The 14,789-nt window shown below is 38.9% G+C and overlaps 1 protein-coding gene across 8 annotated transcripts in view; it reads right to left on the reverse strand.

Moving 5' to 3' along the window:
- The window catches only part of DOCK7 (dedicator of cytokinesis 7), a 142,555-nt gene that overhangs the window by 51,115 nt on the left and 76,651 nt on the right, over window positions 1–14,789 (reverse strand). For 5 of the 8 annotated variants that reach the window (XM_083359890.1, XM_083359889.1, XM_083359888.1 and 2 more), the window contains exons 20-29: window positions 13,441–13,672; window positions 12,138–12,302; window positions 10,769–10,938; window positions 7,008–7,100; window positions 5,394–5,483; window positions 3,853–3,948; window positions 3,143–3,283; window positions 2,853–2,966; window positions 2,006–2,176; window positions 1,060–1,199 (exon numbers count right to left, since the gene is read on the reverse strand). In XM_083359890.1, the coding sequence (XP_083216016.1) occupies window positions 1,060–1,199; window positions 2,006–2,176; window positions 2,853–2,966; window positions 3,143–3,283; window positions 3,853–3,948; window positions 5,394–5,483; window positions 7,008–7,100; window positions 10,769–10,938; window positions 12,138–12,302; window positions 13,441–13,672 (1,412 nt within the window). The remainder of the gene's footprint in view (window positions 1–1,059; window positions 1,200–2,005; window positions 2,177–2,852; window positions 2,967–3,142; window positions 3,284–3,852; window positions 3,949–5,393; window positions 5,484–7,007; window positions 7,101–10,768; window positions 10,939–12,137; window positions 12,303–13,440; window positions 13,673–14,789) is intronic. The other 3 variants (XM_083359893.1, XM_083359892.1, XM_083359891.1) reach the window with 1 other exon arrangement.

Consider the following 14,789-nt stretch of genomic DNA (forward strand, 5'->3'; position numbering starts at 1 on the left):
GGGTTCTCGTGCCAGAGTGATAGCTGATTTTTCTGTACAATGGATGGTTCTCCAAAAAGACCATACAGTACATTTGAGAATAGAAAACATTGTCTAGCAATCAAACTTTATTATCAACCATGCACTGATTCAGTGTTTCACTTCTGCGATTATACTATCGCGCTAGGCTGGCCATGCCAAAGGCCTTCAACCTTTTAGGAAACACGTGACTGATCCACTTGTTTTCTCTTTTTTATTGTCCTGATCTAAAAAAGCTGTTCTGGTGGGCAAAAATTAAGTACAGGTAGTCCTCGACTTATGATCACAGTGGAGCCCGAAATTTCTGTTGCTAAGTGAGACATTGCTAAGTGAGTATTGCCCCATCTTATGATTTTTTTGGCCACAGTTGTTAAGCGAATCACTGCAGTTGTTAAGTTAGCAGCACAGTTGTGAAGTGAATCTTGCTTCCCCATTTAGTTTGCTTGTCAAAAGGTGGATCACGTGACCTTGGGACACTACAATCGTCATAAATATGAGTCAGTTGCCAAGTGGCTCAATTCTGATCATGTGACCGTGGGTATCCTGCAAAGGTTGTAAGTGTGAAAAATGGTCATGTCACTTTTTTCAGTGCTGTTGTAATTTTGAATAGTCACTAAATGAACTGTTGTAAGTCGAGGACTACCTGTGCAACTATCTAAGCAGATCTAAAGAGTGGTCTAGTGTGAAAGGAACAAGGACTTGAGAAGAAATACATTCTTTCACAATCCTGTGACAATACACTTGAACGCTTACGAGAGAGGAAATATGTTTTAAATTAGAGAAGCAACCTAGAACTAAGGAAAAACTTCCTGACAGTTAGAACAATTAACCAGGGGAACAACCTGCCTCCAGAAGCTGTGAATGCTCCAACACTGGAAGTTTTTAAGAAAAGACTGGACAGCCATTTGTCTGAAATGGTATAGGGTTTCCTGCCTGAGCAGGGGGTTGGACTAGATGACCTCCAAGGTCCTTCGAACATTATTATTGTTGTTGTTGTTGCTGCTGTTGTTACAGTCTGTTGGAAACAATTTTAAAATTTACCTGTCTGCTTCAGGATCTAGAATGACAGCTAGTTCAGTAAGCACCAGTCCTGCCAAGTAATGCTGTTGACGAAAAGGCACGGAGAGCTCAAACATATTTGCAATCTTCTGATCTTGGACATTTGTTGAGAATCCAGAACTCTATAGCACAAAAACACAGCCTCTCATAAGTTTTATTATATGTATTAGTCCTAGTAGACTTCACAACCATCATCACATTATTTATTTATATAAATATATTCATAATAAAATAAGAGAGCATGAAAGAAGAAAAAACAACAGAGAAATACATTCAACCTTAGTTTGGCAAAAGAATTTATCTGCTTTTTTATTACTGTTCAACAACTAACTACAACAGGACTTGTTTATTGCAAATGAAAAAGGGCTCCTGATATTTCTAGAATTTATGAATGAATACCATATTATTATTATTGAGGCGTACTACTCAGTTTTCATTTTTATGCATTTAGCAGAAATATTAGGTATATTAGGAAGTTAGGAATTTCAGGAATTAGACAGTTTAATGAGGATAACAATTCATGTTAAACCATAGTTTGCAATAACCATGTTGATAAGCTATAATAGGTACATTTATATTTATATAGAGCCTTGGTGGCACAGTGGTTAGAATGCAGTACTGCAGGCTACTTCTGCTGACTACTGGCTGCCAGCAGTTCGATTCTCACCAATTCATACACACACACACACACACACACACACACACTCTGCAAATTCAATCAAGTAACTGGTTTATATATATATTTATCACATAAAGTCAAAATCAATCAAGTAAGAGTTTGGTTTAACACAGTGTAACTTTTTAAAAAATCTGCATTTAAAGAAGAGCAGAGTTAAAGAAGAATCTAATCTAATGGACTGAAATGCTGCAAACCACTGGATTATTACTAGCCTTATAACACTACACTACACTTTTGGTATATACCCACCTGTGATGTTGCTGATGACACTGAAGGAGATGGAGATGCAGGCGGTGTTAGCAAACTACATGGTAAGTTCAGAGTAACATAATGCTCATGGCTGCAGACAATCCGAAGGAAATCCAGCCTCAAGGACACCAGCGTGCTAGGGATTGGTAAAGAATAAAGCTTGGAGGACACCTGTAAAACAGGAAAAGCAAAGATAAAAAGTGACAACGAAGTTGTGTTCCTACAAAAAGTAAATGTATCCTTGTTCCTCTAGACCAGAGGTGTCAAACTGCTGGCCTGCAGGCCAGACGTGTCACACAGAAGCTGCACCCACCCCATTGCCGGCAATGGCAAAACTGTCCCAATAAGTGGCGCCACATCACGTGACGTCGCGAGTTTGACATGTCTGCTTTAGACCAGAAAAACAATAGAACAAAGGGCAGGCATGTTAAATTTGGTGTTCATAAAAAAGAGCAATACATTATTACTTTCAATTTGAGATTTAAACCATTTTGAAGCATTTCCATGCCGCTTGGACTATATTTTGCTGGCTGAGAATATGTTCTACCTAATCCGATATTTGTTTCCAACTTCAAGAGCCAAAAAGATGCCTTTGGAGTCTACAAGCGGACTCCAACCATGATGGCATCCCCAGCAGATGGTCATCAAATTCGGAGGGAAAGAGAGGGAAAGAGAGGAGGCTCAGAACCTGGGCCTCTTTGGAAAACATCCCTCTAGTCAGGTACCACAATGTATCCTCTCTTTCCTCCCTTCTCCCTCTTGAATGTAGCCACCTCCAAGAATTCTATACCCCGAGCCCTTGTCTATTTTAAGATGCTCTCCTTTTACCTTGATCTTGTCACCGTACCTGTTTGTAGTAAGTCTTAACAAGGCTAAAGACAAATCCTCTGTCCATGACAGACAACAGATCGTTGAGAAAAAACGCTAAACTAGTGTTGAGTCTTTCAATCATTTCTGTATCCTGCGTCAGAGGGGGAAAAGAAAAAGAAAAAGAAAAAAAAAGGAAAAGAACAGGATGTTTCAAAACAGAAGTTTCATGCCGAGGCTCTTATCCAACCACTTGTCTACTATTTGAAAATTATCTCTCCATATCGGGGTATACATTTGACAAGAGCACAACTGAATGGCTTCCATTACCTTCTGAAACCGGGAGACTATATCACTGGCAATTGTGCTGACCAGTGCGGCTATGTCATCCATGAAGCGCTCTGGGAAACGGTTCTTTCTGGGTGCATCGAGTTTGTCAGCAAAATACAAATGATGCACAATACTTTTTACCTGAAGAAAACACATATTAGCACTCACTATCACATGCACAGAAAAAGGTCAGTTGTGGATAGCAGTATGATTTGATACTATTCTGTAAACCAGATTTAATCATTGTAACACTTGCGAGAGGCTCCATGTTACCATCTTTCCCCATTGGTCTAGCTCAGGGGTAGGCAACCTCGGCTCTTTTATGACTCATGCTGGCTCAGGAATTCTGGGAGTTGAAGTCCACGAGTCATAAAAGAGCCGAGGTTGCCTAGCTCTATCTACCATTTGGAGAGTAACTTTTACAGGCATTTAATCTTCTACACAAGTAGATATTACCTGGATAATGAGTGGCCATTTCCCCTGAAAGTTAATCTATGATAGGGATCAGGAAAGAAATCCAGCGGCAATAACAACAAAAAAAGATAAGTAGGCCCACTTTCTCTCTGATCATTTTTTTCCCCAATACAGGAAAGAAATAGGCAGGTCTTACCAGAGATTTGAACTGATCTCTTGCATAAGGGTTGTGATTTTAGACTGCGGCACATGAAGGTTGCCCATCCCTGCACTGAACAGTTTTGTCATTCTCTTACCATAAGTTCAAAGAAGAACCATGCTCGCTGAAGAGCTGCTTCACGAACACTTCCACTGCAGACAACCCACTGTAAAGCCAGTTCTTCATGAAAAAGCTAGCAAGATTAAAAGTCATGTTTACTCATCTACCATTTAATCATTCTTGAAACAATAATTGAGGGATCCCCAACTCCTGGGCCACAGCCGGTATCAGGCCGTGGTCTGTTCGGAACCAGGCCATGGTTTGTTCAGAACTGCACAAACAGCAGGCAAGCGCCTGTGCAGTTCCATTTGCGTGAGGGGCAGGCGTTCACCCACCCCTCACGTTGAACCATCTGCTCTCCCCTCTCCTGTCACCAGTCCACAAAGCTGGAAAGGTTGGGGATTAATATAATTAATAATTAATATAATTAATATACAGGGATGACAACAAGCAAAACTATTTTTATGAACGTTATACCAAGGCTTAATGGTTCTTCAACAACCATTTTGAAAGGAAATCTCGCATAATGGGGTGTGTAGTTCCAATCTATGTCAGGTAGAACTAAAGACAAATTATAATTTCTCACAATTTCTCATTTGGGTTTCTCCTGAAATGTTCTTATTACTGTTAGAAAAGGCTGAATTTCTGGAAGCAAAATGAGAGCTCACGATGAAAGAGAAGTTGACAATTCTACTCGTTTCTCTAGTTTTAACAAAGAGAAGGTCAGGGAGAAAAACTTCAGACCTGCCAGAAAACTAATAAGAAACATTTCTTATTTTTTTCATCCATCTCTTGGAAAAAACAAACTGGTGGGGAAAAGCCATCCATATAGATTCCCTACTGCTCAGACCCTTATGCTCCCAAGCAGAAGCAGAATGTCAGTAATCCACAACTTCTTCCTACCTCCATGAAAGATAAGAATTCACAAACCATAGGAGATAGTAAGTGGAAGCCCCCGTAAGCTACACTGAAGCACACTGAGCATTTGCTTAATCTTTATATTGCTCTCAACTGTATGATCTAAAGGGATTAATATTTTTACAAATAATAGTGATTCATCTGGATCAGGGGTGTCAAACTCAATTTCATTGAGGGCCGCATCAGCATTGCGGTTGCCCTCAAGGGGCCAGGTGGGTGTGGCCAGGGTGGGCGTGGCCTACTGGGTAGGCGTGGCTAGAGTGCGTATGGCCTACTGGGTGGGCATGGCCAGCTCTACATCGTTCGCATCAAGGGTGCCTATGGGGGCCTGGGCAGGAGTGGGACAGATCTGAGGGTCTCTGGCAGAAGGAGGGTCTCTGGGCCAGGGCCAAGGCAGTGGGGGCTGTTCCCTCACTGTTTCCAGGATGGCTTTGGGGGCCACATGAAACCACTTCACAGGCCGGATCCGGCCCCCTTGTGTTTGACATGTCTGATCTGGATTAACCTCTAAGCTATTTTATATTTGTGGAACTAGAACCAAGCCACTGCAACTCTAGTTGACTCAGCACTCTTCAAATTTGGGACACATTAAACAGTGACTGAACTGTTTATCCCTCCTTGCCTTGCACAACAGCATGAAATGATCTTTGTTATATCTACCTTTTTAGTTGGCAATCGCCCTGTTAATGTTTGTAAGAAACTTGGAGTCTCTGTATGGGAAGACATACGATTACAGCTTCGATCTGCAGCCTGCAAAATAAATGGTGACAGCACATTAAAATTTGCTATGGATGACAGCGGACATTAGAAAAAAAATAACAAAAACATTTTAGATTTCAACCTCTAATTCATTTCAATAAAAGGACAAGCAGTACTGAACTTTATGGAGATTTTTCAACTTATTGATAGACAATAAAGCTGTTTGTTAAAAAATATTTGGAGATCAAACTTTAGGCAATTTAACGACAATTAAGTGTTGCAAAAGTATGAAACTAGTTTGTAATAACTTTGCATTTCACTGACATACAAGAAAATAAGGTATTTTCTAACTTCTGTGTCGTTCACCCCAGCTTAAAAAATATTGAGCTAATGCTCCAAATACCAATATTGAGTGTATAGAACTACAGGTAGTCCTCGACTTAGGACAGCCATTGAGTCCAAAAATTTCTGTTGCTAAGTGAGACATTTGTTAAATGAGTTTTGCCCATTTTACGATCTGCAGTTGTTAAATCAATAATATGTTTTGTTAAGTGAATCTTAACTTCGCCTGTCAAAAGGTCACAAAAAGTGATCACATGACCCCAGGACACTGCAACCTTCGTTAAGTATGAATCAGTTGTCAAGCAGCTGAGTTCTGATCACATGACCATGCTGCAAAAGTTATAAAAAATGTTCATAAGTCATTTCTTTCAATGACGTTGTAACTTTGAATGGTGACTACATGAACTGTTTTAAGTCAAGGACTATCTTTATACAATCAGATGGGTTTTTATTTATACATTTGGTTTTAACAACCCAATTTTTTTGATTTTTTACTTTTTTGCAAAAATAAACTGATTAAAAGCTGAAAGCATGGTCAATTGAATTTAACCAGGACTTCATTTAAATACCCACAGTGTTAAGAAGCAAGCAACTAAAGTTAAAATTATCATGATACTAAGCATTTCACATTTTGCAGTATATTACTTGACAAATTTTTCAACATTCAGTTTTCATCAAGAAAAATGAGTTGTTATTAACTGAGATTCACATATTATGTAAAAAAAACAAGTTGGCAAACGAGGAAGAAAATGCATTATCAAAATCGTAACAGATGATGATGATGATACAAAATATAAGATTGGCTTCCTTAAAATAAAAGGAAATTAATGAGACATGTTCATTAGACATGGCTAACGTAAGTCCTAATTATTTTAGCAAGCCAATTTTATACATGATTAACTATGTAATATTTAGAAAGCATATTTCTATTTGGACTATATTACGTGTAATGAAAGGCTATAAAACAAGTGTAAACATTAATTATAGAGAAGGAAAAACAGTTCTAAACATGCGTGAGGACAGAAAAAAAATTAGGGATGGATGGTTTCTCATGCAAGCAGATGGATACAGGAGAAAGGAACCAGTAAACAGGTAAAAGTATGTGAAACAGGTAAAAAACAGGTAAAAGTAGGCGAAAGGGACTGCAGCGTAGACTCAAGTGGAAAAAGATTTCTTTACGGTGATATGAACCAAAGATATTGGAAAATAAGGAAACTCTGATGGAGTCACCACCTGTGAAGTCTCTGCATTCGGACTGGGGTTGGTTCCCCATGGGGCAGCTTTTGCAGCACCAGTGTTTACCCAAGAATTGGAGCGATCTAAGCCCTGGGCACATAACAGAAAGCAGCAAGGAAAGGAAAGGAAAATGTTACATGCCACATTTGCATTGGAAATTGGGAGAGATTAATGTCTTCAGCACAAACGAATCACCAATTAGTACTGTTAAATAGTTTATTTAGTCCAAACATGGAAGAGAATATTTGTAGGGCAGGATTGAATTGTTGGGTCCTTAATGCTCTTTGAGCTTGCTTGTTTTCTTCCAGAGGTTTCATTACCAAACCAGGTCACATCATCAGCACCAAAGACCCCACAATTATTCGTATTTTTCCTCCCAGGTATACATGCTAAAAATGTCATCAGACCAAATATATCTTGCAGCACCTTATATAGGCGTAGCTAATAAGTGGCACCTTCTTCATTCCTGTTTACTTTTAATTTTACTACAGTTCCTGTTTATTTAAGGCATTTTAGGTGCTGTATATTAGTAAGGTCATCAATATGAATGCTTATACCAGGGGTCTTCAAACTTGGCCCTTTTATGACTTGTGGACTTCAACTCCCAGAATTCCTCAGCCAGGCACACTAGCTGAGCAATTCTGCGAGTTGAAGTCCACAAATCATAAAAGGGCCAAGTTTGAAGACCTCTGGCTTATACAGTAGCCCCAATTCTAAAGAAATTTAGTCAGGCTGCAAAGTGGCCGAATGTCAGGACGTATATTAACTTCATCTTCCTCTACTGATTTTAGCTAGAATAAAGCTAAACTGAGGATTCTTAGGATTTGGAACACTTGATTATATTTTACCAAATTAATATCATTTATTTTATAATGCACAAGTCTTATTTTCAAACATTATTTCATAGCAGAAAAGATAATTCATGTATATTTTTGGGAATTGGTTTTGTCTCATGAATATCTGTTTCTGTTAATTGCTGCAGCCATCTGTTGACACTGTATAGACATATTATAAATATCTGAATTAAAAATTGTCTGTCAAATAAGAAATAAAAGACCCAGCACACTCCGAAGAAAAAATTATGAACTGTAATATATGAACCATAAATCAAGAGCGGTGGTGGTACAGTAATTCAAATGCAGTATTGCAGGCTAACTCTGCCGACTGCCAGCAGTTTGATTCTCACCGGCTCAAGGTTGACTTAGCCTTTCATCCTTCTGAGGTCAGTAAAATGAGGAGCCAGATTATTGGGGTCAATAGGCTGATGCTGTAAACCGATTAAAGAGGGGCTGTAAAGCACTGTGAAGCGGCATATAAGTCTAAGTGCTATTGCTAAACACCTGAACTTGCAGGAGTTCAGGAATTCATAGTAATTAAACTTTCACAGTTGGGTTAGAAACTAAATCTCTCTAGGAAATGTTCTGTGGTCGATTGGTTGATTTTGTATGCTATACATGGTAATGAAAACAATTGCCTGATTTGGCTTCTCAGGATAAACAACTCTCTCTTCCCATTTGGCGGACCTGCCAGCTTCCATGCAATAATTCACACTCCTTACAAAGGATCCCTTGATACACTAGTTGGGATTTTGGAGGGTGTTGAAGAATGCAAGAAGCAGGGATGTTCTGATATATATATATATATATATATATATATATATATATATATATATATATATATATATATATATATATATATATATATAGTATTATATAATATAATACATATATTATATTATATAATATATTATATAATACACATTTGAAACAAATTATTTATCTTACTTAATATCAAGTGAGATATAACAATAAGCACATCATCAAATTTTGGTAAGTGACATTTTAAAGAAAAAAGATTAGGATTGTCATGACATTCAATATCTTGAGAGCTTTATGGGATCCTATCAGGCAGAAACATTCCAGCTTATTAAAAAGCCAGTATGCTTCTGTAAGAAAGCTTCTATCTATTTTATTGCCAAATTATTCAGGCCAGGCTGCTCATGCAAAACTTATCATCTCCTAGGTAAATTTCATGTGCATATCACTCCCTCCGGCATTTCACAAAAAAAGGTCAAGGTGGTTTAATTAAGCAAGACTATCAAATGAATAACTACAAGACTCCTAGCTCTTCCACTCAAACTTGAAATGTTTAATAAGAACAACTGGTAAACCTTTTTGGAGGGTGAGGCTTTTTTTCTCCCTTTTCCTTAATTAAATAAAAGGATTCTGTTCTGTGCTTCCTCATTCTTCTCTTGCCCTCGGTATGCAAGTAGGCTGCTAACTCAAAATACTCAAAAGGTTCTCCGTTTTTGGCGGGTAATTTTGGGGTGTAAAAAAATGCTTTTAAAATGCTGCATCAAAGCTTTTAAAAGTGGCTTATAACATATCCTTTGCCAGAAGGAAAAATGAAATTATTTAACGGTAGGTTTATGAGAAAGAATCTGTTCTTTGATGTCATTATCCTCACTGAAAAAGGCATCTGGAAATGCAATCTACTAAAAGTGGAAGAATCTAACATTAGTATCCCTGTCACTAGATAGGAATCCTATGCTTACAATTTGTCCAATTTGAGGCTTACAGTCAAATCTGGAGACAATACGGCTCATGATTTGACTCTTAATAATTAATAACAGTGGAGTGTTTTGGGGTTGGGTATCATCAATATGCTGATGATACCCAGCTTTTCATCTCTACCCCTAACCACCCCAGTGATGCCCTCGATGTGATGTCCCGTTGCCTGGAGGCGGTTCGGGTCTGGATGGGGAGGAACAGGCTTCAGCTCAACCCCAACAAGACTGAGTGGCTGTACGTGCCAGCATCTCGGGAAATTCAGATTATTCCATCTCTAATCATGGGGGGTGAGATATTACCCCCCGCAGATAGGGCTCGCAACTTGGGTGTCCTCCTAGACTCACAGTTCTCCTTGGAAGATCATATAGGAGCTGTGACTAAGGGGGCCTTCACCCAGGTTCGCCTAGTGCGCCAGTTGCGGGCCTATCTGGACCGGGATGCCTTGCATAGTCACTCATGCGCTCGTGACCTCCCGTTTGGACTACTGTAATGCTCTCTACATGGGGCTGCCCTTGAGGACTACTCGGAGGCTTCAGCTGGTGCAGAATGAAGCCGTGTAAGTGGTGGTGGTGGTTTCCCAATACTCCCATGTAACACCTCTACTCCATGAGCTGCATTGGCTTCCAGTTGCCCTCCGGGTAAGATTCAAGGTGCTGGTAATGACCTATAAAGCCCTAAATGGCATGGGTCTGGATTACTTACGGGAGCACCTGCTGCCGGCATCAACTTCCCTTCGTCCAGTGCGCTCCCACAGAGAGGGCCTACTTAGGGTGCCGTCGGTCAAAGAGTGTCAACTGGCGACCCCCAGGGGGAGGGCGTTCTCTGTGGGCACGCCAGACCTTTGGAACCATTTACCGGTTGAGCTCCGGATGGCTCCCGACCTTCGCTCCTTCCGCCATGACCTAAAAACATACTTATTTGAACAAGCCGGCCTGGTCTGATGGGTTTGGGGTATTTAATATTATTGTATTAATTTTATTGTAATTGGGCTGCATTATTTAATTCTTTTTTAACTTTTGTACACTGTATTTTTATTGTATTTGCCCTGTACACCGCCCTGAGTCCTTCGGGAGAAGGGCAGTATAGAAATTAAATTATTATTATTATTATTATTATTATTATTATTATTATTATTATTATTATTATTATTATTATTGTTATTATTATTAGTATTATTAGCAATCTTACCTTACTTCCAATGATTGATCGTACTTCATCATCAGGCGAGGTTGGAGTCCCTGATATGTCTGGGTTGCTGTTACTAAGGCTCCTGGAACGATTCAAGTGGAGGCTTGCAGGTCTGACTGCTGAGCGAGCCATGGTAGCGTAGTGGACTGATCCCCCTAAGCCACTGGGAGCTAAAGAAATGCATGGCAGGAGCCAGAAATTATTTATTTAATTTTTATTGTTATTTATTTATTATTATTTTTATGCTGCCCAACTCTGCTACAAGGTGACTCTGGGTGGCTTATAAGTTATAAAACAAATTTTAAAAAACAGTTAAAAGATTAAAATGACACAAATAATAAAACTATTATTAAAAACTATATTAAAACTGCAGCTAAGAGAGCTAAGAGACAGATGGGATGGGTGTGAGGATTATACCTAATGTACTAATATCATGGTATCACTTTGAAAGATAGACGCAGCTAATTTTTCTCACTGACAGTTACAGATGACAGTTTCTGTAAATTCCTGTATTTTGACTTTCTTTAAATAATGTAGACCTCCATTCACTAGGTCAATTCTGAAGAAAAATTCAAATTTGCCTGGAAGTCATATAGTAGCATTTATTATAGGTAGCCCTAAACTTATGACCATATTGAATATGGAGTTATGATTGTTAAGTGGTGGTGGTCTTTAAGCAGGTCACCACATGATTGTGCTCGATTTTACATTTAGCAGTCATTAAATGAATGCTGTGGTCATTAAGCAAATGCTGTCATTATTAAATAAACTTGTTCTCATTAATGGTTTTTTTTTACTAGAAACCAGAAGAAAACCAGACATTGGCAAAAAAAAAAAACCCAACCCAAAGAGCAGTCACATGACATAGGACACTGCAAACAGCCATAATCGCCAAGCACCCAAATGTGATCACACAATTGTGAGGTGGTGATAGTGATGCGGCCATTGGAACTTCAAAAACAGGCTGTAAGTAGAAAGTCTGTCATAACTTTGAATGGTTGCTAAGCAACTGGTCATTAAGCCAGGACTGCCTTTCCTTAATCAAAATATCTATGTTTAGTCATGACATCTATGTTATATATATGAGCTTGAATACAACCAATGACAGTCCTTTCTTTATACTCTCTCCATACCCCTGAACAGTTGTTCCTATAGGTAGTGGATCCATAGAGTGGTATGTAAAATATGTAGAATACGTAAAAGAATATGTAAAAGAAAAGAAAAAATTAGCATAATTTGGGAGGAGGCTGTTAGTAACTAACCCTTCTTTATTAATTACGCTACCTGTTTGATCACCAAGGTAAAATTCAAGGACTAAGGTCCTGATATCAGGATTTTCCATTTGAATCCAATGCAAAAGTGAATGTACCTGGGCATGGAGAATTGGGAGACGTATTTGGTAACCGAAAAACATAATAAATATATGAAGTAAGAAGACTATTTCTTCCATGCTGATCTTGGTTTCCTTCAAGGTTTTTGTGAAGTCTGTTTACAATAGAGGCCATGGCTTCAAAAGATGCTTGACCTAGATTGACTAAAAAGAATATAAAGAATTAGATATTAAGCAGTTTATTTCTAATGACAAACTATTGAGGGAGGGAGGGAGGGAGGCAGGCAGGCAGCCATAATAGTCACCACATTCAAATAATCTGACAATAGCTTAAATATGTGTTAAGTGGGACGCAGTGGCTCATTGGGTTAGGACGCTGAGTTTGTCTATCAGATGGTCGGCAGTTTGGTGGGTCGAATCCCGAGTGCCGGGTAACAGTGAGCGCGTTACTCATCCCAGCTTCTGCCAACCTAGCAGTTCGAAAGCATGTAAAAATGCAAGTAGAAAAATAGGGACCACTACGGTAGGAAGGTAACAGCGTTCCGTGCGCCTCTGGCGTCTAGTCATGCCGGCCACATGACCACAGAGATGTCCTTGGACAAGCGCTGGCTCTTCAGCTTTGAAACAGAGATGAGCACCAGCCCCTAGAGTAGGAAACGACTAGCACGCATGTGTGGGGGAACCTTTACCTTTACGACTATCAGTGAAGATGGCAAATAAATTCATTCGGCACTCACTGCCATAACTTCAAATGGTCACTAAGCAATGGTCATGACTTGAAACTATCTGTTAGTGTCCAGTTCTAAAATTGTCACTTATCTTTTGTTATGGCTTGTAGTTGTAATGATAGCCAAAACAAGTTTCTTTCCCAGAAGATGTGTTCTTTTATAGTTACCGTAATTCCAAAATCTTATAATAGAGGTAAGTCAATATTCAAAATTTATCTGAACCCTTGATCCATTTATATTTTTATTAGATTAAAATCTCAATCAGCTTTTATTTATTTATTAAATTTGTTTGCTGCCCATCTCGCCACAAGGACTCTTTTTGCTGCTTATTTCAAACTCTTTAAGTTCTTCAGCTTGTAGTTCATTTTTCTTTTGTTCAGAGCTGAAGACAAACTCACCCAATGAAAACTTTTCAAACTTGTTGTTCTGAAGATCTCTAATAGCTTTAAGACAGTTAACAGACAATTTCGGAAGGGATTAAAACATAAATACCTATAATTTTAAATGTAGCTATGGCATGTTAAATTACAGCAGAATAATTACAGCAAAGAGAATTTATTTTACAATGAAGAGAATTCATATCAAATTTTCTCTTAAAAGCATAAATGAAATACCTATTTGGCCTGCAATAATAGGAGGTCTTACGACCAAAAGGATTAATTTGTCAAGCAGAAGATGGAGAAACCGCACCACAGGCTCTAGCTGAGATGAGTTCAAAGCTGAAATGCTGCTCTTTAATTCATTTTCCAAGTTGTTCTCCATAATTCTCATGTCACCTATCCGTACAGGGAACATATGTTCATCCAGGGCATGAACAAGGGCAAAGAACTTGTCAAGATAGGGGTCCTAAATAAACAAATAATAGTAATATTTTTTTAATGTTTAACTAGTCAAACTAATGCAATCAAAGCCAGAATTTAAAAATCATCAAATGATTCAAAGTGCAGATTGTGTAAAGAGGGAGAAGAAACAGTAGATCATATAATCAGTTCATGCAAGAAGATTGCACCAGTTATAAACAGCAGCATAATATAGTCACCAAAATGGAACATCTCTAAAAATTATCATGTGGCGGTAATGAAACATTGGTGGGGACATAGAGTTGAAAAAGTAGTCAAGAATGAGCAGATTAAAATATTGTAGCATTTCTGAATATACACTGATAAAACTCTTGGTTTATAACATGCCAGATTTAACTGTGGCTGGGGAAAAAAGGAAAGTATGGATAATTGACCAGGGGATAGTAGAATAAAAAAACAAGGAATTGGAGATCACAAAGTATCGAAACTGAAAGATGTGGGCATAAACTGGTTGTAGTGGTCCTAATTTCCATCTGACACTTACAAAAGGCCACCCTGCTTGGATCCACACACAGACCACACTAATACATTACAATATCCTAGGTTCTTGGGAAGAACTCATTGTGTATCAGGGCCAGCACCAGCTAAAGAACTGACAGTTGTGATTTCACATTTTTGTATATCAGCACCAATCGATTGCAAAGGGCAGCTGTACTTGGAGCAGCTTATATCTTGTGATGATACCTTTAAAACCATCAAACAACCACCTCTGCCTATCCCAGGTCCTTGGAAAGGGCTTGATAGGTGGATAAAAATACCAAATCCAAACTGTGTGACCTCGACACAGGTAGTCCTCGACTTACAACCATTTGTCTAGCACAGGGGTCTTCAATCTTGGCCACTTTTAAGACTTGTGGACTTCAATTCCCAGGATTCCTCAGCCAGCCAGCCATGCAACTGTTTACATTTATGACCAACTACTCCCCCTAGCAACCCAGGAACACCATGTGCGCCTTTGGCATGGACAACAGGAAAAATACAGGGGGCTGGGAGGGAGCCAGAGAGTACATGAAGTCAAAGCGTACCCCCACACACACACACTTCTTTTTCTTCCTGCCTTTTTCTTTCGCCCTCCAGCTGGTCTCCCTCCCTTCCTTTCTTCT

Source organism: Vipera ursinii (assembly GCF_947247035.1).
Source record: "Vipera ursinii genome assembly, chromosome: 3".
Taxonomy (NCBI): domain Eukaryota; kingdom Metazoa; phylum Chordata; class Lepidosauria; order Squamata; family Viperidae; genus Vipera; species Vipera ursinii.